Source organism: Podarcis tiliguerta, assembly GCF_965153285.1.
Source record: "Podarcis tiliguerta genome assembly, chromosome: 10".
In the NCBI taxonomy this organism is placed as follows: Eukaryota; Metazoa; Chordata; class Lepidosauria; order Squamata; family Lacertidae; genus Podarcis; species Podarcis tiliguerta.
Genome location: NC_139543.1, coordinates 52,248,453 through 52,276,027, shown reverse-complemented (window position 1 = coordinate 52,276,027; position 27,575 = coordinate 52,248,453). Strand labels below are relative to the sequence as shown.

The window sequence follows — 27,575 nt, the reverse complement described above, 5'->3', positions numbered from 1 at the left end:
CCTGTTTTGCCTCAGGTGGTGAAACAAGATGGGTCACACCTGGGTGGTGGAATAGAATGGCATGGCTGCAGTTCGGAACAGGTCGCATTATATATTGCAACTCCAGTTCCCATTTTGACTTCATTATTACAGCAATGTAGAAGCAGCCACCCGCTGATGATTGATTGCCAGAAGGGATATGTCACGCACAACACAGGGCCATTTAACTGTTTGTTACAATCACTTCTCTGAGTTGGAATTAGACCTGCTGAAATCGGTGAGGTCCTATAGATTTCAGGGGGGTCTCCTTTAAGAATAACTAAAACCATGAGATAAGGACAACTGTGACTTCAAAGAAGAACGGGAACTTTTCACAAATTACGGTACTTAAAAAGACAACAAAATGAATTGGACTCCTTGGCAGGTTTTGAATAAACAAACACAAATTTATTGATTGACAACATGGTAGATAGATAATGTAAGGATTCATATAATTTTATAACATGCAGAGAATAATATGTGCTGAGAAATCAGAAAGAGGAGCTGAGGGAAGTCTCTGGGGGAGGGGGGGAGGGTTTGGGGGGGTGGGGAAAAAGGGGGGAAATAATGAATATGATATGTTTTGATATGTTGTTATGTTGAAATTGCTAATAAAAACATTTATATATAAAAAAAGAATAACTAAAACCACAGTCCTAACTCCACTTCTATGGGTGTAAGCTCCATCAAAGTCAATGTGATTTACTTCTGAGTAGACAGCATTTAGGATTGCACTGTAGGTTTGGATCCAATCCTCGATGTATGGAAGCAGTTGGAGGCGGGGGTGGGGGGGAGCCAGAAATGTAAGTGTTCCAGAAGAACCATGTTTGAAAGTGCTTCATTGTTTTAAAAGCTGAATTAAATTGGGCGTATACCAGGGGTGAGTCGTTCTGCAGTGCTGCTGCAGCCTTTGGCATTTGACAATTGCGTAATGTGGCCACGCTGCAAGCACAAATTACCGGTACTTAGCTACAACTTCTGGGCCACTAAAAGTAAGGGCAAGCCACTTAGGTGCAGCACAGTTTACGCATTAATCTTTCAGAAAGCGCCTGCTATTATTAGCAGAAAACGATTTATTCTGGCTATCGAGCTACCATAAGAAGAAACCTACACTGCACTTGATAAGGTAATGTTAATTAATGGGATCTTACAGCCAGAGAGAGGACAGGGGAGAAGGGAAGTACCGGTAGCTATTTCCCTGCTTCCTTACGAATTCACCTGTCAGTTCTTGGCATGTTCACAAACATTCAGTGCTCAAATTACAGGGGTGAGGCAGAGGGCCCCTGGCCTCCTCATCTTTTGGGATAGCTTCCTGGCTACTGTTCTGAGAAGGCTACAAGGGAAATGCTTGAGGTAAAACTGAGGAAAGTAAGGGATGGGGCTCATTCAGGGCCTTCTTATCCCCCCCCCCCCGCGCACACACATTTGCACTGGTAGTTTACAATGTAGGTAATGCAACAGAAAAAGGAAAGGGAGGATCATGCAAATTCTAGGTACATAATATTGCAGGATGAGGTTATAAAGTAATGGAGGTGCAGAAGGTGGTTGCAAGAGGGAAGGGAGTCTCAGCTGAGCCAACAAAGGGGACTTTCAGCTGTCTCCTTTTTCTCCTTAAGGCAGTCACGTGGCTGCAGATGGGGGAAAACCTGGAAAGTGAGGAACAAAAAGGTACTTAGGTTCCCAGCAAGGCCGATGGAGGAGTCTTGTGATCTCACCTCTCCATCTGATATAGCCAGGTGGAACGCCGCGGTGTGTGGGGGGTGGAAGGCCCAGTGTGGAAGCACCGGCGTAGGGTGAAAATAATGGACCAGTCCCTGAAGAGACATCTCAGGGGCCAAAGGATAGACTGCTCCTCCCAGCGTGGTGTAGTGGTTAAGAGTGGTGGACTCGTAATCTGGTGAACCGGGTTCGCTTCCCCGCTCCTCCACATGCAGCTGCTGGGTGACCTTGGGCCAGTCACACTTCTCTGAAGTCTTTCAGCCTCACTCACCTCAGAGTGTTTGTTGTAGGGGAGGAAGGGAAAGGAGATTGCTAGCCACTTTGAGACTCCTTAAGGGAGTGAAAGGCGGAATATCAAGTCCAAGCTCCTCCTCCTCCTCCTCCTCTTCTTCTTCTCGGCCCGTATAATGCGAACCACATTTGCAAACCTCTGTGTTGTGGGCACTGGACATCCCTCGCGCCTGCTGCTTTGCGTGACAGCAAAATGGGGCAATCTGGGGAAGTTTTTGGACTGGCTGAATATAAAGCCCTCTTGTTCCCCTCTATAGCCCCCACCCCCAACAGGAGGCATAATATAACCAGCCCATATGCTTTTTCCCCCTCCCACTGAGATGACTTGAAAGGAAAATCCAAAACAACTTGGCTAGGTGAGGTGGAAAAGCAGAAAAAGACTGCCTCCGGCAGTATCTTTTGCCCTGCTAGTATGAGCCCAGCGGGATTCTGAATTTGGCAGTTCCCCAACTTGGATTCCTCCTCCCTGCCCCACACCCCTGATTTGGTAGAAATGTTCTGCCAGGCTTCAGTGATAATTTTGGGGGTTTTCATTCTGGGTTTGCACCAATGTATTCTGCTTCATACACACTACACATTCAAAGCACATTTTACTTCCCTAGAAAATCCTGTGAACTGCAGTTTGCTAAGCGTGCTGGGAATTTTAGTTTTGTGAGAGAGGTAAACTACCATTTCCAGGATTCGGCAGGTGTGTGTGTGTGTTTCGATGTGTGCCTCTCATAGATTAAGATATTGGAAGTTTTGCTCTAACTTAAGTTTTCAAAGGGACGCGGGTGGCGCTGTGGGTTAAAGCCTCAGTGCCTAGGGCTTGCCGATTGAAAGGTCAGCGGTTCGAATCCCCGCGGCGGGGTGCGCTCCCGCTGTTCAGTCCCAGCGCCTGCCAACCTAGCAGTTCGAAAGCACCCCTGGGTGCAAGCAGATAAATAGGGACCGCTTACTAGCGGGAAGGTAAACGGCGTTTCCGTGTGCGGCTCTGGCTCGCCAGAGCAGCGATGTCACGCTGGCCACGTGACCCGGAAGTGTCTTCGGACAGCGCTGGCCCTTGGCCTCTTTGAGTGAGATGGGCGCACAACACTAGAGTCTGTCAAGACTGGCCCGTACGGGCAGGGGTACCTTTACCTTTAAGTTTTCAAATGGGCCTCCCATTTCTTTTACAGATATGACCTCTTCTTCCTTTTAGTAAAAATGATTCTTCTATTCTCCCCCTCCCCCCACTCGCCATTTCATTTTCTCGTGCGTAATCAAAACGTTGCACTCAATGAGATGAAGTCACCGTATTTTCAAGAATGTCTCTGTGGAGGCTGCGTGTGGGAAGATAATTTCTTTCTGTACACCGAGTATTTGCTAACTGTTTGTGCAGCAAGGGGGCACGAATGTGAGGCTTACACTTTCTTCCAACGTTGTGTGGGTGAATCTTGAATCACTTCAGCTTTTTATTTTCGTAAGGGTTGTGTGGGAGAACAAGCATGAGTCAGTATTTTTCTCTATGATGTAAAGACTGCGCAGCCAGTTTTGGAAAGGTTTCTTGCTGCAATCTAAAGAATCCTTTCATCCATAGCTTTCCCTTCTTGGCACAGCGAAGCCTCCAGCTTTGGAACAGAAAATGGAATGTGCGAACACCTACATATTTACTAATAATTTCCCAAATGGCTGTAATGTCTCATTCTAAAGATGTATGGAGTTAGTTCCAATCTGAGTTCCAATTTGATGCTGGTGGTATTATTATTACTGTTACATCACTGTATTTAATTGTCACTACAAAAATGTCTCAAAACGACAATGATAAAAGCATACATGATACAAAATTTAAAATGCATCAAAAAGATAAAAGAACGTTAACTGACTAAAAGTGCCCATTCTGCAATAACTTAAGCAGATGGACACCAACACAGATTTGGGTATCATCATACGCTGTCAGACCCTCCAAGTGTCCCTATTTTCCAGGGACATTCCTAATTTAAAGAAGCTGTCCCAGTTTCCGATTGTCCCGCTTAGGATGCTCCTATTTTCACTGGAGAAATGTTGGAGGGTATGCCCTATGACGCCAACTAAGAGCCAGGAATGTCTTTGCCTGGCACCTAAACGTTGATAATGGTTATGCCAGGCACATCTCTTCGGCAAAATCAATACGTAATCAATGAGCCACTCCTGAAAAGACCCGTTCTAGTGTTGCTACCTTCCACACTTCCTTTAGAAGGGCACAAGATGATTATTGGATGATCAATGCAGGGTCCAGGTAGGTTCATGAAGGGAGAGGCAGTCCCTTAAGGTATTGGGGCCTTATGAAGCTTTTTAGGTCAAAACTGGTTGCATAGATATGATGAGATTGTTTATTTTTGGTTGTATTCTGTAATTTACTGGGGTTTTCTGCCCATCACTTGCTTGCACTTGTGAAACCTCTGGGTAATGGCTTTTGAAAGTGCAGCTAAAATTACCCATTACAGGGAGATGTGCTGACATTACTGACTTGTATCTCCCCATCTAGAGGCTCTTAATCACAGGACCATGTGTTTGATCCCCGTGTCGGGCGAAAAGATTATTGCATTGCAGGGGGCTGGTGACCCTTATGGTCCCTTCCAACTCTGCAATTCTATGATCTATCTGCTTCTCTTTTGTATCATGGAGTTGAAAATGAGGGTATCCACTTACACATCACCAAATAAGAGGGCATGCAGCTTCAACAGCAGCAGCAGCAACAAAGAAGAAAGGGGACACAGATTTGCATATGTTAATGTATATATAGGTAAAGGGACCCCTGACCATTAGGTCCAGTCGTGACCGACTCTGGGGTTGCGGCGCTCATCTCGCTTTATTGGCTGAGGGAGCTGGTGTACAGCGTCTGGGTCATGTGGCCAGCATGACTAACCCACTTTTGGCGAACCAGAGCAGCGCACGGAAACACCATTTACCTTCCTGCCGGAGCGGTACCTATTTATTTATTTGCACTTTGACGTGCTTTCGAACTGCTAGGTTGGCAGGAGCAGGGACCGAGCAACGGAAGCTCACCCCGTCGCGGGGATTCAAACCGCTGACCTTCTGATCGGCAAGTCCTAGGCTCTGTGGTTTAACCCACAGTGCCACCAGCGTCCCATAATTTATATATACCTAGGTGCAAATTCATAAATAAAAACAATGACCGTGTTTTAAATAGAAATGCATCTCACCATAGTGACCAGGTGTTCTGAGTGTGTTTGCAACGCTACTGCTTTTCCTCTGCAAAGTAAGACACATGACCACCCTTTTCAAAATATCATTAGTATTTCCCCAACTACAACCACTCTGCTTCAATGGTCTACCTGTGATGTGGGAGGTGATTCCTTTTCAAAGTGTAGTTTGGGTCTAAGCAAGGTTAGGCTGCCATTCTAAACACACTTACTTGGGAGTAAGCCACGCTGAACTCAATACTTCCAAGTAGGAGTGGGAGAGAAATTCAATTCAATTTGCATTTATGGGTGAACCTAACTAATTTGCCCTTTCCGAAACAATACACAAACAATCATAACACAGCTACCCCTCTGAACTCAAACGTCTGTGAATTTCTGTAGCTAAGCAATGTGCACAAAAATGCTTATACTGGGGTAAATTGTGTATTAACATTCATAGGTGAATGAAACTAGTGTTAAAAGACCAATTACATAAAGTGCCTTCCAAAAATGTGTATATTGGGCAAAATTGTTTGCCGTATTAATGTGCGTACTATTCTAGGAAAAGTTCGCACTAAAATGCTGCTGAATTTTCACGAGAACTTTAAAACAAAAATCACAAAACTGATGTGGAAAAGTGGAGAACTTAAGATTGGGAAAATAAGAAGCTGGAATTTACACGTTTGCACACCCCTGCTTCTAAGTAAACATGCCTAGGATTGTGCTGTAAAACAGCTTGAGATATAGCATGGCTTGTTGTTTTTCCTCCCATTCAAGGAAGTAAAGCCAAAAAATGCCAGCTGAGTGCATATCTTTGGATACTAGCCAATATGTTTAAGACCTAGAAAAGAGCCACATGACAATGAATTAAATGTGTGCAAAATATGCAGTGTGAAACCCTCAACCCCACCGGCATTAATCCCTGTTCGCTAAATGCCAAATGCCAGCCCACACGGGAAATTTTTTACAATGCTTCCTGGAGATGTTTAGTCTCTATGGAAAAGGAGCTCTAGGGTTGCAGAGTAGCCAGGAATGCTTCTCTAGGCGTGCACAGTGTTGCAGCTAGAATGAGGGCAACTGCTTTGAGAAACATTACGCTGCAAAAGCAGAATTAAGGTTTTCTGAACCACCCTGGTATTACTCAGATGAATATATAAAATGAATATATGCTCAGGTGAATATGTGTGTGTGTGTGTGTGTGTGTGTGTGTAGAAATATTGTTAAATAGCTATAGGACTTTGTAATACAGTCTTACCTCGGCTCCCAAACGCCTTGGGAGTTGAATGTTCTGGCTCCCAAATGATTGAAAACTGGAAGTGAGTGTTCCGGTTTTTGAATGTTCATTTGGAAGCTGAATGTCCGACGGGGCTTCCGCAGCTTCCGATTGGCTGCAGGAGCTTCCTGCAGCCAATCAGAAGCCGTGCTTTGGAAGTCAAATGTTTTGGAAGTCGAACGGATTTCCGGAACGGATTCTGTTTGACTTACGAGGTACGACTGTAGTATGTAAAGGAAGAGGCTTTTATGTAGCATACTTTGAATAATGGATTTGTATTTGAGAAAGTGGTACGTATGATACACTATGAGAGAGAAGGTGATAGATCTTTGTTTACTGGTTTTGTATGCAAAGCAAACAGCATGGTATACTAAAAGACTGGCCACAGCAACAGATCACAGGAATACATTCTCGCTTAAGTGTGAGAAGGAGCCACTGTCCCAGTGTGACCTTGGCAGCAGTCTTGGAAGGGGAAGATTTGAGGAAGCAGATGCCATTCCTAATAATTAGGGGTTGCATTTTGAATTTTTCCTGCAAAGCTATATCAGCTTGCAAAAATACATTGCTGCCAAGAAGAGTTTCCTATGAGTAATCAATGCATTTAAGGACTGGAATATCAGATTTTATTATTATTATCAATTAAATTTATAAATTACTAAGTTGATATACTGCCCTTTATCTAAAGATCATGGGGCAGTTTACAACATAACAATACAAATTGAAAACACAAAATACATAACATATATCCATAACTAACTAGCAGCCTTGTATCTGGCATTGCTCAGGAATTCTAACCCTCTGCCCCTGCAAAACCAGTGTTTTGAAACGTTAAATTCACCATCTTGATTCAAAATGGCATCCAATTGTATCCCAGCATAGATAAAACCAGCTCCTAGAATTGAGGAACCACCATGCAAAATTTGGTTACCCTGTTACAGTATCATAAGGAATGTCCAGTTTCAGAGCCAAGAGACAAACAACTTTCCAAAATATCTAGTAGAAGAAAGAATAGGTTCCAGTTTATGTCCGATGCTGTTAACTGAAGCTAAAGTTGGTGTGGACCTACCTTATTAGGGAAAGTTTTAGTTTTTACGTTCAAGCTGGCTGCTCAAAGACTCATGCAAGACAATTATGAAGGCAGTCATCTGAGGACACAGGGATCAGGCAAGGGCTACTGAGCAGAGTCAGAAGCAAGATGAGGAAGAAAATGCAGTGTGTCATTGGGAAGACCACATTTGTTTTGTTCTAAATTGTAAGACTGAAGGACCATACATAGGCGCCAATCCTATGTACAGTGATAACTTGGGTTACATATGCTTCAGGTTACATACACTTCAGGTTACAGACTCCGCTAACCCAGAAATAGTACCTCGGGTTAAGAACTTTGCTTCAGGATGAGAACAGAAATCGCGCGGCAGCACCGCAGCAGCAGCAGGAGGCCCCATTAGCTAAAGTGATGCTTCAGGTTAAGAACAGTTTCAAGTTAAGAACGGACCTCTGGAACAAATTAAGTATGTAAGCAGAGGTACTACTGTACATACAGCAAGCGGTTAAGGCCCACTGAATTTAGTGGAATTCTCTTCCGAGTAAACGTGCACAGGACCAGGCTCTTTCAAAACAACAACACTGCCTCACAAAAGGTGAAATCCAAAAAAAGGGGGAAACTATAGCAGCAAAAATGCAAACCCCCTAGCAATTTCCTCCTGGCCTAGACTGGAACAAACTCGAGTACTTCATCTCAACGTAAGGGGTGTGAACTGAAAAAGGACTGGGAAAAGAGACTCACAGATCTTCATAAAGAAACAAAGCAAACCTTGTCTGTAAACATTGGTACTAGAGACTGTGCGCCAAACCTCCACTTTAGACGCAACCTTATTTAGGACAAATCCCTGGTTCACTCACACCAGAGCCCGAGATTGCTCAAAAGGGAACCATTTGTAAATGGCAGCCAAAGACATTTGCTCTGTCACATATTCCAGATGAAGGGAAGGGTGAGGGTGCATGCATGGCATCAAGGCATTCAAACTTAGTGTATCTGCAGCAGCTGCACTGGCAGCCGACCAGGTGCCCAACGCTATTTTTAATTACCATAAAATGGAGCAGATTGCAGCTGGCCTCGCTGAATAGCGAGGTTTGGCTTATGAGATGGAGAGCTCCTTGCAGCTGGGACTTGTCACGCTGCAAAGAGAGGACAGGTCTCAGAGGCAGCATCATGCTGTCAGTCACCATCTAAAATGTCAGGCCGCACACTGTTAGGCATCATCCTTTTTCTTCCCTGAGCCCAAACAATACTGGGAGTGTAAGAGCCACCATTTCACCGAATAAGAAGCTAGTTCAAATGTACATAGGAAATGGGGTCCGCTGCCATCCACAGCTGCGGCCTCATCACATCAGCTCTTTTCTCCAGAGCCATGGACTGAACATACTGGTGTCCATGAGACTCCAGATTCCCCTTCTTCTTCTGCATTCTGAGCTGGGGATGGGAACGTGATCTGCACCTTTAAAAACAAAAAGCAAAACTGGATCTTTAGGAAATTCGGGGGTCAGGGTTTGTGATGGCTACACTCCCCAGGTCAAGGCACTATGTTGTTGTTGTTTATTCACGTCCGACTCTTCGTGATCCCATGGACCAGAGAACGCCAGGCACTCCTGTCTTCTACTGCCTCCCGCAGTACTCCTCCCGAGAACACTGTCCAACCATCTCGTCCTCTGTCGTCCCCTTCTCCTTGTGCCCTCCATCTTTCCCAACATCAGGGTCTTTTCCAGGGAGTCTTCTCTTCTCATGAGGTGGCCAAAGTATTGGAGCCTCAGCTTCAGGACCTGTCCTTCCAGTGAGCACTCAGGGCTGATTTCCTTAAGAATGGAGAGGTTTGATCTTGCAGTCCATGGGACTCTCAAGAGTCTCCTCCAACAACAAGGCACTATATGCACTTCTTAAAGGCATGAGACTCAATTGGTAGAGCATGAGGCTTTTAATCTCAGGGCTGTGAGTTTGAGCCCCACGCTGGGTGAAAGATTGCTGCATTGTTGGACTGGATGATCCTCGTGGTCCCTTCCAACTCTATGATTCTATGAAGGCCCACCTGCAGAAGATAGTAGCATGGTGGGCAGACAATTCGCCTTGCTGGGGGCTAGCAAGTGAAGGTGGCAGGCAAGGGATTGCAGGTCATCAAGTGTGTCACATGACACCAAAAGATGCTGTCTCTTTAACCTTACCCTTCACACCTAAACCATGCATGTGGGTGCCTCTAGAAAACTTGTGTTGATAGTGTTGTTTGGCCCACAAACAGTGCCAACTTGTTTTATGTAACTTATCAACAAGCAGATTTCAAGACTGAACCAGGTCTCTGGTGCTTTTTCAGTTACCTGAAGTTTTCAGCATTAATTGCAGCAAAGCATATAAGCTTTTCTTTACTATTAATGTTCATGTTTAATTGCATTCATTCAATGGCTGTGGGAACCTTGGGACCTGCCCACAACATTTACTTGTTAGTCATAGTTCACGAAGTTTGTGCAGAAGAATATTGACTCAAGAGCAAATTGAAACCTACGTGACATGCTTCCTGGGTGTGTTGAGGGTTGCAGCCCTAACTGTGCCTCCTTATTCATATAACTCTGTGGCCCCTGAGGTTATCAATTGCCTCTTATTCAGAAGTATAGGCAAGTTATACTGGAGTGTCATTATCCCAGAAAGTACGATGAATGATTTGCAAGGTTTGCATTTCTGCAGATCCCCATTTAACCTTCCACTCCAAACAGTCACTTGGCGAACATTTGCAATCGATGTGTGTCTGGATCTGTGCCTACAGTGGAAACCGGAAATCAGAGTCTGCAACTGTCCTGCTGATCACTCTCGCCTCTGCAGAAACATCTGCAAAACTCTGACGATATGTTAACCGGCGTATCGCGGGAGAACGATATGCAAGCTGTAGGAGGCCATTCAGAGCAAGTGTTAATAAATAACTTTTTAAAAACCGCGTGCAAAAAAAAAAAGCGGGTGCTTTTAATGGAAGGATGGCTGCAGCACGCCTATAACGCCGCTATCTTCCCTGCCCATAAATGCACGTGCACGTCCATACACACGTGCGTATAAACACGCACGCATACCGGGACGCAGCGGGACTCCGCGCACATTTAATCATTCCCCGCCTGGCCTTTGCCACAGCCCCGTGGCTGTTCAAGGTTAAGGCGCTGCCGCTGCCGCCGCTGTCACGGCTCCAGCCCCGCCCCGGACTCGAAGAAACAAAGTCAAGCGCTTCGGGCCAACTTCGGCCATTTCCGTGAGGTTCTGACTTCCGCCGCTCTCCTTCGGTTGCATAAGAGTGAGCGAGCGTGACGCGCGGCCGACGAGCGTTCGAGCAGGGAGGGAGGGGGAGACGAAACAAAAAAACAAAACCACCTCCACAGTGTCCTCGCGGCACCTTCCTTCCCCAAGCACGTGACGGTGCCGGGAAGGCGGGGGAGAGTGGAAAGGGGCGGGGCCAACGTGTGCCTGTGACCTCACCCGCCCGCTGTTCTAGAGCCCCGCCTACAAAAAAGAGGGGAGGGGGAGAAAGAGATAGATGTGTGCGTGAGGGGAAGAGAAGGATGTGTGGCGGCACGTGCTTCTCTCTCTCTCATTGTCAATTCAGAGCGAGACCGGGAGGCGGGGCGAGCGGGCTTCCGGGCGAGGGAGAACTTTTATCCCTTTTGTGAGCGCGCGCGCGCACTTGACGCGTCGTGAGAGTTCCATGCCTTCGTTTCCTGCCGACGGTTCCGCTCTCCACACACACACGCATACTGTACATCCCGCCCCTCCTGTCGCCTCCGCCCGCCCTTCACTTCCTCCTCTTTAGGGCGCATGCTCGGCGATGTACCTTACGTGACTGTCCCTCTCCGCCGCGCGCCCTTGCCGTTTGTCCGCTCTCGAGGGAGGGAGGGGTATCGGCCGCGCGCCCAATGTGGGAGCCTAACGCACGCGCACGCGCGCTCCTTCCCCCTCTCCCTCTGGATACGGGAGCCTAGCACGCGCGCTGTTGTTATTGGTGCTGCCGACTGACTGGCTGGCTGCTGGCTGGCTGGGCTGGCGGCGGCGGCGGCTGTTGGTTGGGGCTGGCGGGGTGGGGGGAGGAGGAGGCGGAGGAGGAGAGCAGGGCGGCTCAGTCAGTCAAGTCAGCCAGCCAGCCAGCCAGCCGGGCGAGAGAGTGAGCGAGCGAGCGAGCGAGTTCTTTAAAGATGGCCGGGGCGGCGGCGGCTACGGCAACAACGGCAGCAACAACAACAACAACGGCGGCGGCGACCCCCGTGTACTGCGTGTGCCGGGAGCCTTACGATGTGAGCCGCTTCATGATCGAGTGCGACATATGCAAGGACTGGTTCCATGGCAGGTAAAACACGCGAGGGGGCAGCGAGGAGGAGGAGGGGGGCCGGGTCTTCTCACGGGTCTCCTCACGGGAAAACAACAACAAAACAGTGAACTGTGTGAGGGGGGAGGTGTCCATTATTCAGAGGAGGGGGGGGGGACCCTGAGGGCCGTGAGGGAAGGGGGCGGCCGGGGGGCGAAAGGACAATGAGGCGGGGAGATAGAGAGGCGGTGTGTGCGCGTCGCGATGCGTGTCTGCGGGAGAGCTGTGTGAACGGGGCTTTTCGGCGTACCAGGAAGCGGCGTCGGGCAGCCGCCGGCGCTCCTCGGTTCCCTTCTCTCTCTCCCCCCACCCCCTTCTCCAAACAGTGTTATATAAGGGACTCCTTGGCCGAGCTTGAGGGGCTCTTCTGAGGAGTTTGGCGGGACGAGAGGTACCCGGAAAGTTGAGTTGCTTTTATTATTATTCGCATTGTTCGAAGCGCGTAGCGGCCGAGGTGCCTTTTTGTGTGTGTGCGCGTCTTTTTATGCGTGTTCATCTCGCCGTCCCGTCCGCTTCCTGGGCTCGTGCTTCCCCCGGCCAGAGAGTTGCGTGCGCCTCGCGGACGCTTTTCTGACGTTGCGCTCGCGTGAGTGTCCGGGTTGGTGTTTTCCCCCTTCCTTCTTTTCTCCTTTGCACAGGGAGGTTGGGTCAGTTATGTTGGGAAAGTGCGAGCTCCGAAGAGGAGGCCATGCCGGCGCCGCGGCACTAGCTGCAGCCTCCCCTCGGCTGCGAAGGGAGGAGGTGGGGTGGCTGGGTGGGTATCCATGGGCATTTAAACAAAGGAGCAAGTTTCGGGGCTGCCGCGGCGGCGCGAGTGGCTCTCTTTCGGCCGCCCTTTGATCTCCCAGCTGGCCGGAGGCTGGATGGCGGCTGAAGTTCGGAGGAAGGGGCATCGATCTGGGGGAATATTTGTCCGAGCTTCTGCTGCTGCTGCGGCTGCGGAGGGGAAGTGCGCTTTGATTGACAACAGGACATTTAAATACCCCCCATTTAACAAAAACAGAGTCACGATGGAGCTGGCGAGACAGCCTCATCTCCCTCTGCTGGCTTCCGAAGGGAAGCTAATTTAAAGGGACATGGTTCATGCTTCAGATCGTGCCCGGATCAGAGAGACATATACTCCCTCTCTGGTTTGTTTGGGTTTTTTTAATCTCTCTTGTTTTTAAAGGAGACAGATAACACAGAGAGAAGGTCTGTAACTGTCCCCGAGGGTCGAGCCGCACGCGCGGTGATTATTGCGAATACATTGTTCACATTTAGAAGCTAGGCTGGCTCGCCGTCTACAAAGTGCACCTGCCTGCCATTGCAGGTGCACATGTGGTTCTGTATTCGTCTCTGAATAGATTCCGTGTGTTCCGTGACAGTGGGGCTATTATAGATTTAAGTGTTTTACGGAGGAGCTTGGCAATATCCTGGTGCATTGCTGCAAATGTAAGCACCAGTGTTTTAATTCAGAAAACCGCAAAACCAAAAAAGGAAATAGGCTTCTATTGTTGCTAAATTTCTGTGAGTATGGTGAACAAAGCATTTATTTTTTCTGAATTATTTCCAAATTCCTAAGCCTACAGCAGTGAAATAGTTATGTAATCAGTCTTTTGGTTCTGTTAAAGGGAACATTGCTGCAATAGTCTGTAGAAGTCCTATTAAACAGTATGAGAATTTGAACTGATATTTGAAGTTGTGACTTTAAAAAAAACCTTTGAAATCTATTACAAAATATTGATACATGCTTTTAAAAGTTAGGTGAGCTTAAAGTGGCAAAAAAGCAGGGGAATGGGTTGGGCAGTAGCAAACTAATGCATTAGGACAGAAAAAATGGGTTTGATAAGGTGGATGTAGAAGTGTATTATATGGTAGCATTCTAATTTCTTTTATTTATAAGTGTGCAATCAGCTAAAAGTTATTCCTAAGAAAATGCTTTCTTGTGGAAAAGAGGGAAAACAAAGATCTAGTCTCTAATGTTTATCTAGGTAAGTCCCATTGAACTCTGTGACTTACGGTACTTCTGAGTAGGTATTCATAGGATTGTGCTGTTAAATAATTTTGCTTCTGCACATGGCTTGGCTCCTGAAATCCAAATTACTTGGCAACTGAACTATAAACAGATTTGCTATTGCTCCCTTCGAAAAGCACCCAGCAGTATCCCACAAGGAAGATAATAAAACATCACAATTTTGCTAAATTTAGACTGTCATAGATACATTATTGCTGGCTGTTTGATCCTTTTCCTGATAATTTATCTTAATTTTTAAAATAGCCCCCTGAATTGTCACTTTTGCAGTGCAATACTTTAAAGTTTACTCTAAAGTAAGTCCAGGTGGGGCTTATTTACAAGAGTGTTCAGCATTGTGGCCTGTTTCTGGCCTCAAGATCTGTCTCCTAATTTACAGTTCAGAAAATATTAGTCTATGTGTAGCTGAATTATATGCTCAGTTGCTATTTTCTTATACTTTTTTCTAATTTGAAAGGAGCTGAAGTATTTCATTTTGCTTTGGATGTTAGTGTTCAAATGTTTTGTACTTGAGAGAGCTGGACACCTCAGCTTGTTTGCTTATGTTGTTGGATCCGTGAATATGCTTTTAAAGCATTGGCTCTAGTGGTTCTTACAAGATCCTGGACTGTTTTGAATCTTTTGTATGAGTTATCCACTTGCATGGACTCCTTGTTTTCTGTCTTTTATAATGCAATATATCCAATAGAGATCAGAAGGCATCTTACAATCCTTAGCCTTTCTTAGGAGCTTCTTGTGAGTGGAATTTTAAATTCTTCTTGAAATCCATATGTACTGTATTCTTTAGAATACCACTTTGCATGTATGGAATTTACATTAGGTTTGGTGCTTTCACATGATTTCTTTTAAACTCTGAGGTGTGATTTCTGCTTGTAGCCATGCCCTATAGCTGGGACGGCTAACTCCTGAGACTGCGATCTACTCACATAATAAACTGGCAGGTAGGGGGTTCAGGTCGAAGCTGTTGAGTGAGCTTTTTTTAGGGAGGAAAGTGCCTTTTTTTAGGGGTTCAGGGCAAAGTTGTTGAGCTATTTTAGGGAGAAAGGGGGAAAGTCGCTCACCATAAGGTTGCTAAGGAAACAATCAACATCACTGTTATAACTCAGTCTGTCATTCTGGAGATTGTGCAACAGTGGAGGGTGGGCCGAGGGGGCAGGGCCGGATTTTACCACCACTAAGGAAAGGGAGCCAAAAACCTCCCGGGGATATGCCAGTAGATAGCGATCAACCTGTTGGACATCCCTGCCCTATAGAATTTTAGCTGGTTGCACAAACCAGATGAATTGTCACTGAGTGACTTGTCCTATAATTAGTTCTTTAAAGAGTTAACTATAGTCATCTCCAGTTCCTGAATCTAAATCTGTTTTTAAACTTTAACACGTTAATTATCTCTTTGAATGCCAGGTTAAGGACAGTACCTTTTATATAACTTGGTTATACAGTGGTTCCTCGGGTTAAGTACTTAATTTGTTCCGGAGGTCCGTTCTTAACCTGAAACTGTTCTTAACCTGAAGCACCACTTTAACTAATGGGGCCTCCTGCTGCCACCGCGCCGCCAATGCACGATTTCTGTTCTCATCCTGAAGCAAAGTTCTTAACCTGAAGCACTATTTCTGGGTTAGCAGAGTCTGTAACCTGAAGCGTATGTAACCTGAGGTACCACTGTAATACTTTTGCATCTGGGATGCCCCATACAATACTTTTTTTACAAGCCAGAGGAGAATTCGACTTGTTTTAAATGTGACACTGGTAAATAACAATAACTTAAATATGCACCATTCTATATACCAGCTGTTTCATTTAAGCCAAATTACCTTCTTGCATTTGCTGCACTAAAATGGCTAGAACCTGTGGCTCAAGTGGATACCATAGCAGCATGCTAAAGGGAATGCTGTGGTCATAGTCTATCTTGAAGGTTTCTGACAAAGTCTAACAGTATTCTTGCAGAGAAGCTGGTAAAATTTGGGCTGGATCAGGTAACTGCTTGAGTGACCAAACACAAAAAGTGCTCACTGGGGGTTCCTCATCATCCTGGAGAAAAATGACAAGTGTGGTTCCACAGGGTTCTGTCATGGGCCCTTTGTTCAACGTTTTTATAAATGACTTGGATGCAGGAATTGAGGGGATGCTCATAAAATTTGCAGATGACACTAAGTTGGGAGGAGTACCTAATGCTTCAGAAGACAGAATTAGGATCAAGACGACCATAGCAGATTAGAGAACTGGGCCCAAACTTACAAAATGAATTTCAGTAGGGACAAATAAAAGGTTCTGCACTTAAGCAGGAAGAACCAGCTGCACAAATATAAGGTGTGGGATCACTTGGCTTGCCAGTAGTTTGTAGGGATCTGACCAGGATTTAATGAGGATCAGCAGGGGTTAAATCCTGCTGCTTTGGCCAGCAAGGGAAGTGGCACATGTGGCTAAAAGGAGCAGGATTTAACTACCACGTGAGCCAATTTTGCTTAGTTTGCCTGCTGGGAACAGGCACACAGGTCAGTGCAGAATTAAACCCCAACCTTCCCATTGGCCAACAACTGATATCATCAGCCCATCAGAGTGATATAAGCTGATTGGACGGTGGGCATGTTTTCGGACTTTATAGGCCAGACTGGACCCTCTGAAGGGCCAGTATTGGTCCATAGGCCACTATGCTGTATTGTTTTTAAACACTTGATTGGAAGCCGCCCAGAGTGGTTGGGGAAACTCAGCCAGATGGACGGAGTATAAATAATAAATAATAATAATACAAACAGGAGGTTTTTCTCTCTCTCTAATGGTCTAGTCACTGTCTTCTCAATACTGTGACAGTTTTAGTTTCTCCCCTTTAAATAATTTTGAAATTTTCCATTTGTGTCAGATCACTGATAAAATCATGCAGCAGTTACTGGTTTTGTTACTGGCAAGAAAAGAGAAATATGTTTCTTTCATTCTTTAGCGTAGTCACATTGGTTATTCCCTACCCTGTACTAGCTAAGAGGCAGCACAGGTAAAAATGACAGGCAGAGTTACTTGATTAATGAAAAGGCTCTGGCTGACTCTGGTCTGCAGGGCTTGTTTGCAGATTAGTGGCTGTGAGGCTAATTTATGCAGTCTTGGTATTTTGACCCAATTTTGCATGCCAGCTCTTTGGGAACATGTGTCTATGTATATGCATTCACATCTGCACATGTGTACAGTCAACTGCTGCTCCATGTATATCTAACTGCACATGCGGTGGTAGAAAAATACATGCCTCTACACTGAGGACACTGAGCAGTTTTTCTATCTCTCCTGGGTTCATATCTTCCAGTTGTGCAGCAGGCCAATAGCATAAAATTCTGGCTAACCCTAGTGCTTGAAACAGATACTTGTATTTACCTGCTTGTCTGGTAGGTCAGGTAGGTGACAAGGAATTCCATACTGATGAATGAGTGGCCCAGCAGAAAAGGAATGACTCTCTCAACCTTTCTCCACCAATCAACTTGGTTTTCATTCTGGCCATTGAGGAAGGGAAGCACATTCATTCTCTGCTGGCCTGCTTGGTAAAAAGCATTTTAAAAAACTAGTCACTGTTAGTAGTCCTCTGTTCTATGCTGTCATGGAAAATAGGGTTCCACTCCTCTGTAATGAATGTGGAAATACAGGCTACTAGCCTCTTAGCAGACTAGTAAAAAAAGTAGGCTAGTAATTCTTGTAGGCCTATTTACAAGGCAATCATGTCACTTTGTGACAGTTTTATGTAAGTAGTTTCCAAGGAATAAAATAATTAAATGCAGTTTCATTAGCAAAGTGTTATGTCAGTTAAGGATTAAGCCTTATCAGTTTTGCAACTACATCATTTGCATATTACTCTGAAGTAAGTTTCACTAAGTATGAAGGTGTTTACTTCCAAGTAAGTGTGCTTAGTATTGCAGCCTTAGAAGCTAATTTTGAACAGTGTGGATATCCTCGGCCAGATTCACAGAGATAGAAGTGTAATGACAGTTCTATTTCTAATTAATGTACATTAGCAATGTGTTGATTGTCATGTTGTTGATTGTTGTCCAGTACATCTACATCAGTACTGGAAACAATTTTTAAATGTCAAGAGAAGGTAGCAAATACTCTGAATTTTTAATAAACACTGGTTCTCTTTCTGGCATATTAAAACCAAGTTTATTTATGTTCTGTAAATAAATAGGACTGAATCCAGAGTAAAGGGTACCAATGCAGTTTCAGTTTAAATGTGCAAGTGCAGTAGAGCAAGTAATGCATAGTATTTTAAAAGATTACCTGGAAATAAGTTACGGTCTTGTTGTCTTGGATAATAGTTCTGTACTTGCATATTTGCATTTCACATTTGCCTTTAACTGATAGGAGTTTCAGTTCTGTATCTAGCCAAGTGGTGGGGCGGGGGGGGGGGAATACTTGCCTTGTGTATGTTAAGCAACATGAAGTGGCTGTTACATAATTACAACTCTGGATAGTTGAATTGGTAGGGGGAGCTATGTATATTATTGAAACTTGCTATGTTATTAAAACATGTGAGTAGTGTTTCTGTGGCAGTAAAGCAGGATTATTTTAAACGATAAGGCACTCTAATTTCCAACCTTCCCATCGTTTTAATGGTATTTAATGTATTGTTTAAAATATGCTTATGGAGTATTATATTTGAGAAATTCAGCTTTGGTTTTTGATTGCAGAAAATATTTGATAGTACTAATGCAAAAGAAAAAAATATAGCCTAAATGTTCAGCATGACACAGTGAGGGGGGAAAGTATTTGATCCCCTGCTAAATTTGCCCATTAGCCCTCTGACAAAGAAATGACCAGTCCATAATTTTAATGGTAGGTTTATTATAGCTGTGAGAGACAGAATAACAACAGGAAAACCTCCAGAAACCAAGAAGACAAAAGTCAGAGATTGATGTGCATTATAATGAGTGAAATAACTATTTGATCCCCTATAAACCAGCCAGATGTCAGGCTACCTGGTATCTTCACTGTATGTAACGAGCCGAGATTAGAAGCACCTGCTGTAAGGGAGAGGTCTTACCTGTAATCCCAGCTCATTACAGTACCTTACAAAAGACACCTGTCGACAGAAGCAATCAATCCTGCAGATTCCAAAGTAGCCACCATGACCAAGACCAAAGAGCTGTCCAAGGATGTCAGGGACAAGTTTGTAGACCTGCACAAGGCTGGACTGGGCTACAAGACTATTGCCAAGCAGCTTGACAATGACCCAAAACACACGGCCAAGGCAACAAAGGAGTGGCTTAAGAAGAAGCACTTTAAGGTCTTGGAGTGGCCTAGCCAGCCTCCAGATCTTAATCCCGTCGAAAATCTGTGGAGGGAGCTGAAGGTTCGAGTAGCTACACATCAGCCTCAAAATCTTACTGACTTGGAGAGGATCTGCAAAGAGGAGTGGGACAAAATACCTCCTGAGATATGTGCAAACCTGGTGGCCACCTACAAGAAACTTCTGACCTCTGTAATTTCCAACAAGGGTTTTGCCACCAAGTACTAAGTCATGTTTTGCAAAGGAATCAAATACTTATTTCACTCATTATAATGCACATCAACCTTTGACTTTTGTCTTCTGGGTTTCTGGGGGTTTCCCTATTGTTATTCTGTCTCTCACAACTACAATATACCTACCATTAAAATTATGGAATGGTCATTTCTTTGTCAGAGGGCAAATGGGCAAATTTAGCAGGGGATCAAGTACTTTCCCTCCTTACTGTAGTATCTTGTAAAAGTGCTTTGTGGAGAGTGTTACAGAAATATATCATTGGTATAAATAAATCCCTGTGTAGCCCTGATTTATTTAATACAGTGTTTGTTTCAAAAGTGAATTAGTTCTGCTCAAGTTCATCTTGTCCAAAAAGGAGATAGTTCGGTTAAAGTTCACACTTTTACAAACTATCTTTTAAATACCTAGCCATGCACCTGCATACAATGATTTTGGCACTATATGAAGAAGCCTCTGGTTTTTTCTTCCTTCTGCATTGTCATTCCCTCATGCCCTCCATGGTTTGTGGCAAAACATAGGTTCCCCTTCCATTCAAATCAGCAAGCCATGCTTTGGAGCAGGAAGTTGGGGAGAAAAATGCAGTATACATGGGAAGAAGGGAGCCCAAATGTGGCTCATTCTGTGATGATTTATTTAGTGCAGGGGTCGGCAAGGTTTACCTCGCCTGGGCTGGTTCACTCCAGCAGCCTGTGGGCTGGATCGCAGATGCGCATGAGTGCACCTGCCTGCAATTTCCAGCGTCTGTGTCTGTGCAGACGCGATTTCTGGCAACATGGAAGCGAGTCCCTGCGCCACGTTGCGCCGGTTTAGCGCAGTGCGTGGGGACTCGCCGAGTGGGCGGCTCGGTTCGGGGGCGGCTCGTGGGCCAGTTAAACTACCTGTGTGGGCCGCTTGTGGTTGCCTTAGGTTGCCGACCCCTGGTTTAGCGCCAAACCATGATTTGGTATTACATTTTGATGAAACCAGAATGTGGAGGCAAGAGATTCAGATCTTCAAATGCACGGTCATGGCCCAGTGCAGCATCCTTGGCTCACATTTGCTGTATGTAGAAGATATATATTCCCTTTGTTATGCATTACATTTCTCCTCTAGGGGACAAATAATAGCACAACTACTGCTGCAAAATAAAATTCCTTAGTGTAGTCTGCAGCATCTCATGTAACTCTTGAAAGTGTGCCTTCATTTCCTGGCAAAACTAGAGCAGGTACATCACTCTTCTGACAGTTTAGTACTGTCCAGGCTGATTCTTGAGGTTGTTAGTGTTACATCATACAGGTGACCACCATTGGTGTTGCATGATGTAGTTACCGTATATTACAGTGAAATGTCAGCAGGACTGAATCCTTGGTGGCATGGTGTGACTGTGTGGCATTTTTCAACCCCTCCCTTCTATATTCACATATAGCACATTTTTTATTTACATGGTCTTGTGGCAGTCATTCTTTTATTGAATTATTTTTCTTGAATTAATTTTGGATCATGATATGGAAGTGTTAGAATCCTTTTCGAGCATTTGTGGTCAACATAGCCTGGCAGAAATCTGTTGTCTAAATCTGGCAGCGTATTGTGCAGTTTAGATAAAATCTTATTTGGGGTATGTGTGACTAGCATGGAAATTGTTTCCAATTACCAAGTTAAGCAGACCCACATGTATACTCAACTTCTTTAGAAACTTTAATATGTTGAATGCAAAACTATGGAAAATGTAGTTACGCATTTTTATATGAAATTCTTTTAATTGTTAGATCGGTTTAAGATTTTACAGGAAATGATTAATAAATGGAATGAAAATAAATAACAGTAGTGAAAACTATGGTTTAATTAGTAAAGTGTGTTGCTGTTGCAGATAAACTGCCCATGTGTGTGTGTTGATGGCGGTCATAGGAAATGTAGATGTGACAAAGGACATTGATCTCTTGCTCCCACCATTTCCTATAATAAGCCCACGTATTTAAAACCCAGGATGCCTACCTGGAAAATGAGACATACCTGAGCTACAGGCCACTTCCTCCAAGGATTGGGGAGAGAGCTTTTAAAAACTGGGCTGTCATTGCAGCTTTGTCCCTCCCACCATGGGGGGGGGGCAGGTCAGATCTTCCTGTGCACTGCTCAGAGAAGTTGGCCACGAGCTCTGCCAACTTGTAAGTAGACAGACAGCATTAGTAAGTAGAATAGAAGTAATCAGAATTTGGGATCATCGGGCTACTTTTGCTTTGATTATTTTTACTGGATCTTAAAGAAGTTTCACAATCAAACTAGTGGAGTCTTTGGGGGTTTTCCAGTCTCAGGATTCAGGAATCATCATATGCCTAGATCACTTTCGGTTTCATGGTACTATTGGAGCTCTAAGACCAAAGAGTTGGTAAAGTTAGGATTCTGCTGTATTCTCAGGGAGGTGCTGAGGACTGGAGTACTGGCTTTACGTTCTGCATAAATTGCTAGGAATTGGCTGGAGGTGCCAGGGTCTAGGATCCCCAAGTCTCATTGTTAATTGGACATACCTTGTTTTCTCTTTTTCTGGGGCTGTAAGTTACCTTAAAAAGTGGGTGGTGCCAGAAACTACTGGATAGGAAAGCACTGTAGAGCTGTCAAATGGGCAGTATATAAGTAATAAATTGTTATTATTGTACAGCAGTGGGGACAGTAGGGGGACTGAAAAGGCTTATCTACAGTATTTACTGTGAACCCAATTTTGTGTCACAAAGTCTGTTTAAGAGGCAGACATTGCTGGAATTTGCAGTATTAGGACTTGCTCTCGAGTTCGAGGCTTATCAGTTATTTTACAGTTATTGCTTTATTGCAATGGCCTACAGGCCTCCGTTGAGAACTAGCTCTGTTTTAGACCAAATGTAGTTTCCAGAGCACCTGGTGGGTGACCACATGAAGGACTCAACTTGAAAGAGACCACTAGAATCCAGAAACCAGCACCCCCCCTGCAATAATCAGTTTAACAGATTTTATTTTTGATCTACATAGAAAACATAGATGTAATGGGAATCGTTTTAATGGTGTTCTGTGTGGTTCCTTATTGTTGTTCTAATTTGCAGAGACTGCAAGCTAGGAAATTACAACACACTATTTAGACTTCACTGGTATCACTGATTATGTTAAGTGTCTTCATTTATAATTTCTAATACAGTGGTACCTCTGGTTAAGTACTTAATTCGTTCTGGAGGTCTGTTCTTAACCTGAAACTGTTCTTAACCTGAAGCACCACTTCAGGAGCCTCCTGCTGCTGCCGTGCCGCCAGAGCATGATTTCTGTTCTCATCCTGAAGCAAAGTTCTTAACCTGAAGCACTATTTCTTGGTTAGCAAAGTCTGTAACCTGAAGCATATGTAACTTGAGGTACCACTGTATTTTCTGACTACTTATATTATTGCCCTTATTGTTACTTGATATGCTTCATAGAGTCCTCTAATTTATGTAGCAGTAATGAGATGCATTACATATAAAACATGTCTTACAATCTTATGATGTGTATATATTTTGACCAGCATTTAGATTATATTTCACATCAAAATTTTGAAAATAGTTTTTAATATAGAAAACTAGTATGAATAATTACCAATTGTTATGTAGGTTAAATCCGTTCATATTTTAAAATGTGCGCATCTGTTGAAAAAATGAGAAAAATGCTGTTCTAGTTTGTCTCCACCCCCTCAATTTTAACTTTTTAAATAAATCTTAAGTATTAAAGGACTTGACCTTGTGATATACTTGGGCTATGTTCATGAGATTAGTCAGCATTAGAAATCTACAATACTTTTAGCTGCTCCCTATCAGAACCTTTGATGAAATGAACGAATGAGAAGTTTTATTTGTTTTATTTATTGATAAACAACAAATTCCAACAAATGTGTGAAACTAAGGAGTTAATGCTTCATGCATCAGAAGTGAGGCTAGTTCTCTAAAGCTCATGCCCCGATTTTTAAAAACTTTTTAACGTGCCACAGCGCTCTTTTGGCTCTCTTTGATAAACTAACATTTATATATACCAAGGCTCCATTTGAGAGAGCTTTTACACACTTGTAGCTGGAATATTATAGTAACTTCTAGCTTAGAATTCCCTGTCTGTGAAAATACTGATGTACAAATTGAAAATTAGATTGCAACAAAACTTTTTGCATAGTAGTTTAATAGATTTAATTAAATTGAAATATAATTTATCATACTAATATATTTTAGGCACTTCTTGATTTAATCTGAATGCCTCAATGCTTACATTTCAAGAGGTTAAAATTTATTGTATTGGTCCTGGCTTTTAAAGTTTTTTATTTTATTTTCAACCAGGCTGAGAAAAATCTCTTTATCACAGGCTGTATGCCTACAAACGCAGTGAACCTCTGAAACTAAAACCTGGCTTGAAGGCAAGCTCTGTTGCCTGGTATGTTGCATGGTTGCGGTAACTGTTCCATGCTTACTGCTCCTTGCATTGTCCTTATGGTCAAAGTAGATGTTTTATATCAGTGTTAGCACAGCTTGTGCATCTCCCCATCAGGGGACATTAAACAGTGAGGTGAAACTGGAAACATGAGGCATAAGTCAGAATAAATTGAAACTAACTCATTTGAGTACATTAATATCAGTTATGACTGCTGACATCAAAATATGCCAAACGAATGTTTCATTATTTAGAAAATTTGTGTCTTCAGGTCTGCCTCATACTGGTACCAGTGGTTCTAAATAGATAGTGCTAGTTTTCCAGGTCATGAATGCTTTGAATGGAATTAATATTTAATCTCCATTAGTCTGGCATTAAGTAAAGTAGGCCTTTAAATTGGTGATTCTTGCGGAAAATGTTGAGTTCATTCTTGTTCAGCAGGGTATAATGCTGATGTTGCCACTAAAGCAAAAAGCTTCTACATGAAATCACTTCTACATTATTTTTAAAAGGCAACTAGAGTAGGAAAGTGTTATGAATTTTTAATACATTGTGGTATAAAATCTATTTATTTTCATCTAAAGCTGTTGGGTGACATACTGCAAGGAGGTTGCTAAGCTCACTTCATATACTTCATTCTTTTTACATGTTTTATTCACTTTTAAGGTTGTATAGAGAAGTGGGGAAGGGAAAGGATGTCATTCTGTGAACAAAAAATATATGTCAAAGATTGGGACTGCTCCTGGCCTAGGTTGATCATAAACACAACACTTAATTTATATACAGAACTGTATTCTTCAGTTTATTAATGAATGTATATGTATTTCTGGTGAAGCACCTTGCTCTCTCCACCACTGTCAGGGGCTGAACTCTCTTTCCTCATGGAATCGGAACCTCTAAAGCAGGGGCAGCGAACCTGTGGTCCTCCAGATTTTGCTGAAGTACAGCTTCCATCATCCCTGCCCTCTGGTAATGCTGGCTTTGGTTGATGAGAGTTGGAGTGAAATAATGCACAGGTTTCCCACCCCTCCTCTAAAAGGTAGTAGAAAACATGCTGGTAGTTGGGTTAGAGAGAGGGTTGTATAAGGGAAGAAGGTGTAAAAAAGCAGTATGGTGGAAGGAAAGTGAACATATGTTGCTGGTTTTTGTTACTACAGTGGAACCTCGGGTGTTGAATGTCACTGTTGACGAATGTTTTGGCTTTCGAATGCCAAAAACCCAGAAGTAACTGCTTTGGTTTTCGAACGATTTTTGGAAGCTGAATGTGCCTCGTGGCTTCCTTTTTGAGTTACCCTATTGTATTGAGGCTTTCGCTTTTAGCTTTCGAATGTTTAGGAAGCCAAACGGTCTTCTGGAATGGATTACGTTCGAAAACCGAGGTTCCATTGTATATACCATACCTTTGACAGAGACAGAAAGTAAGTGCTCGTTAGTTGTTTTATAAGTGCTGCTAAGTATATTTCATTGTTTCTGCCCTTGTGAAATGACCACATCAACCCATTTGTGGTGGTTTGCAGCAGAAAGTAGAAAGGATGTAACTTCTGTAGTTACATCCTTTCTTCCAAGGTAGTAAGAGCACTTCTGTACTTTTACTGGGAAGTAGTTTTAGTAATTTTCATACAACACCTCCTAAGCTGAAAAGAACTTGGAATCCTCTCCAAGTGTAATGATTCCTTCCTTTCATTGCCACCAACTGATTAGCCAATTGGTGTTCTGTTGTTGCCAAGCCAGGAAGAAGGCACTTTACCATTTCCTTTTCTTCAGGCACAAGGCCTGCTTGTGGCAGTCGCCTGTGCTATTTGGTACAGGGAGGAGGGTTTCTATCTTGTGCTAGCCTTCCACTTTGAGAAGAGTATACTTTATCTAAAGGAGGATAAACTGGGGAGGGTGGGCAGAGAGAAGTCCTAATGTGCTTAATTAATTTGGTTAAGATACTATTGCCAATTAGCATAAGGAAAGCATCCAATAGTGTGTGATATGTCTTCGGTTACTTGGCACTATCCAGTTACACTATTTGCTTCTTAGTTACAGAAGTCTGAAGCTTTTTTTTAACACACACACTCTCTCTCCCCCCCCCCCCTCTCAATAGTTCCTTCTGTTTTAAAACTTGGCATAATATACTCTTGCTTTGACCTCTAGTAATACTTACTGTCAACATAAAAACATAAAGAGCTAAGGAAGAAAGAAAGGCAATGTTTGTTTGCAGTTTTACAATCTAATGGAAAAACAGCTTGCTGTGGAATACAATATACCTGTTTAATGGTGGTGTTCAGATTTGTTGAATAACGGGCTGCATTTTCTGCAATATTATCAAATAAAACTTTGCCACATGATTCTATCTAGTGCTTATGATAATTTACCTAGCTCTCAATATATGCCCTTACACTTTGATAAGTGAAAGATTTACGAGTTCTCTACAGTTTACTAACTATATAATTAAATTATAGGCATACAGGTCACTTGCAATTTACATCTGGTTCGCCAGAAGTGGCTTAGTTATGCTGGCCACATGACCCAGAAGCTGTCTGCGGACAAACACCGTCTCCATCGGCGTATAGAACAAAATGAGCACGCAACCCCAGAGTCGTCCGCGACTGGACCTAACGGTCAGGTGTACCTTTAGATTGTGGGGATGGTGTGTATTCACAAAACCGCATATAGTTGAGCCCCCCCCCCCCAACAATCCTTACCTTCTGGAGGTAGCATGCGATACAGGTCTTAACCCACAAGCAAGGTAGAAAAGGTTTTGAGTCTCTGCCTTGCTTACTGGGTTCTGGGAGGCTCAAGAGGGAACAAGCTCAAGTTCTTTATTTAGTAGATGTATACCTTGTCCACCAGACTTTAGCCCCGCCGAAAGTCTAACAATAACATGCAGCACCACATAAAATAACATGGTTTGCTCTGTTTCATAATTGGATTTCATCTGTCACTTGCCTGCAGCCATTCCTTAAGGCTGCAGCAGAGAAGACAAGACAAAGGATACAGGGTGCCTCCACTTGTGCAGCTGAGGCAGCAACTTTTGGTGTTTCCTTTCTTTGAACTTTTGCACCCCAGCTGACGATGAGCAGAACTTGTAACTTGTCCTAAGGTTATATATGTAACTTTTGATAATTTTCCTTAAAAGGTGCAGTTGCAACTTAAGAGTTCCTGAAGATTTTTTTTCCTTCTTCTTTTAGTTGTGTCAGAGTAGAAGAGCACCATGCTGTTGACATTGATCTGTACCACTGTCCCAATTGTGCAGTTCTTCATGGACCCTCCTTGAGTAAGTAATGATTTAAGCAGTGATGCATGTTGTTGTTGTTGTTTTAAAAAATAATTTAAACCTCACCTTTCAGTTCTTAAAAAAGGCCCTTTTGGGGGCTTGCATGTATGAAAAACACAGATATAAAAGCAAAGACATTAATTACACATGGCAGAAGGAAGCTTAGAATAGGCCAAATACTTGGTGAAATAAAGAGAGTGCCCAAAAACCATAAGAGGAGGCCAACTGAGGAGAAAGTTCCCTAAGGAGGAAGCACCACATCTTTAGGTGCCATGGCCAAAAAGATTATTCCCCATGTCCCAAGTAACTGTACTTATGAAGCTCAACAGGGCATGGAACTATGTGTAAGATAACATGTGCAGTTTTGTGTGGGTGGAGATGGTACTGCAGAAATCCTGGTTGCAAATCATTTAGGTCTTTTATATATAACTACCGTATATAAGCAAACCAAAAGCCACCGCAGATTAAACAAAACTGGAGTAATATCGTCGTACCTTGGATCTCAAATGCCTTGCAACGCGAACATTATGGCTCCCAAACACAACAAACCCGGAAGTGAGTGTTCCGGTTTGCGAACATTCTTTGGAACTCGAA

General features: G+C 43.6%; 1 protein-coding gene across 4 annotated transcripts in view; it reads left to right on the top strand.

The window, feature by feature from the left end:
• Positions 1-10,918: 10,918 nt before the first annotated feature.
• Positions 10,919-27,575, top strand: part of KDM7A (lysine demethylase 7A) — a 48,252-nt gene continuing 31,595 nt past the window's right edge. For 3 of the 4 annotated variants that reach the window (XM_083401446.1, XM_083401445.1, XM_083401443.1), the window contains exons 1-2: positions 11,283-11,810; positions 26,896-26,981. In XM_083401446.1, the coding sequence (XP_083257572.1) occupies positions 11,659-11,810; positions 26,896-26,981 (238 nt within the window). In that variant the 5' untranslated portion in view covers positions 11,283-11,658. Of the gene's footprint in view, positions 11,811-26,895; positions 26,982-27,575 lie in introns of all 4 variants that reach the window. The other variant, XM_083401444.1, reaches the window with a different exon arrangement.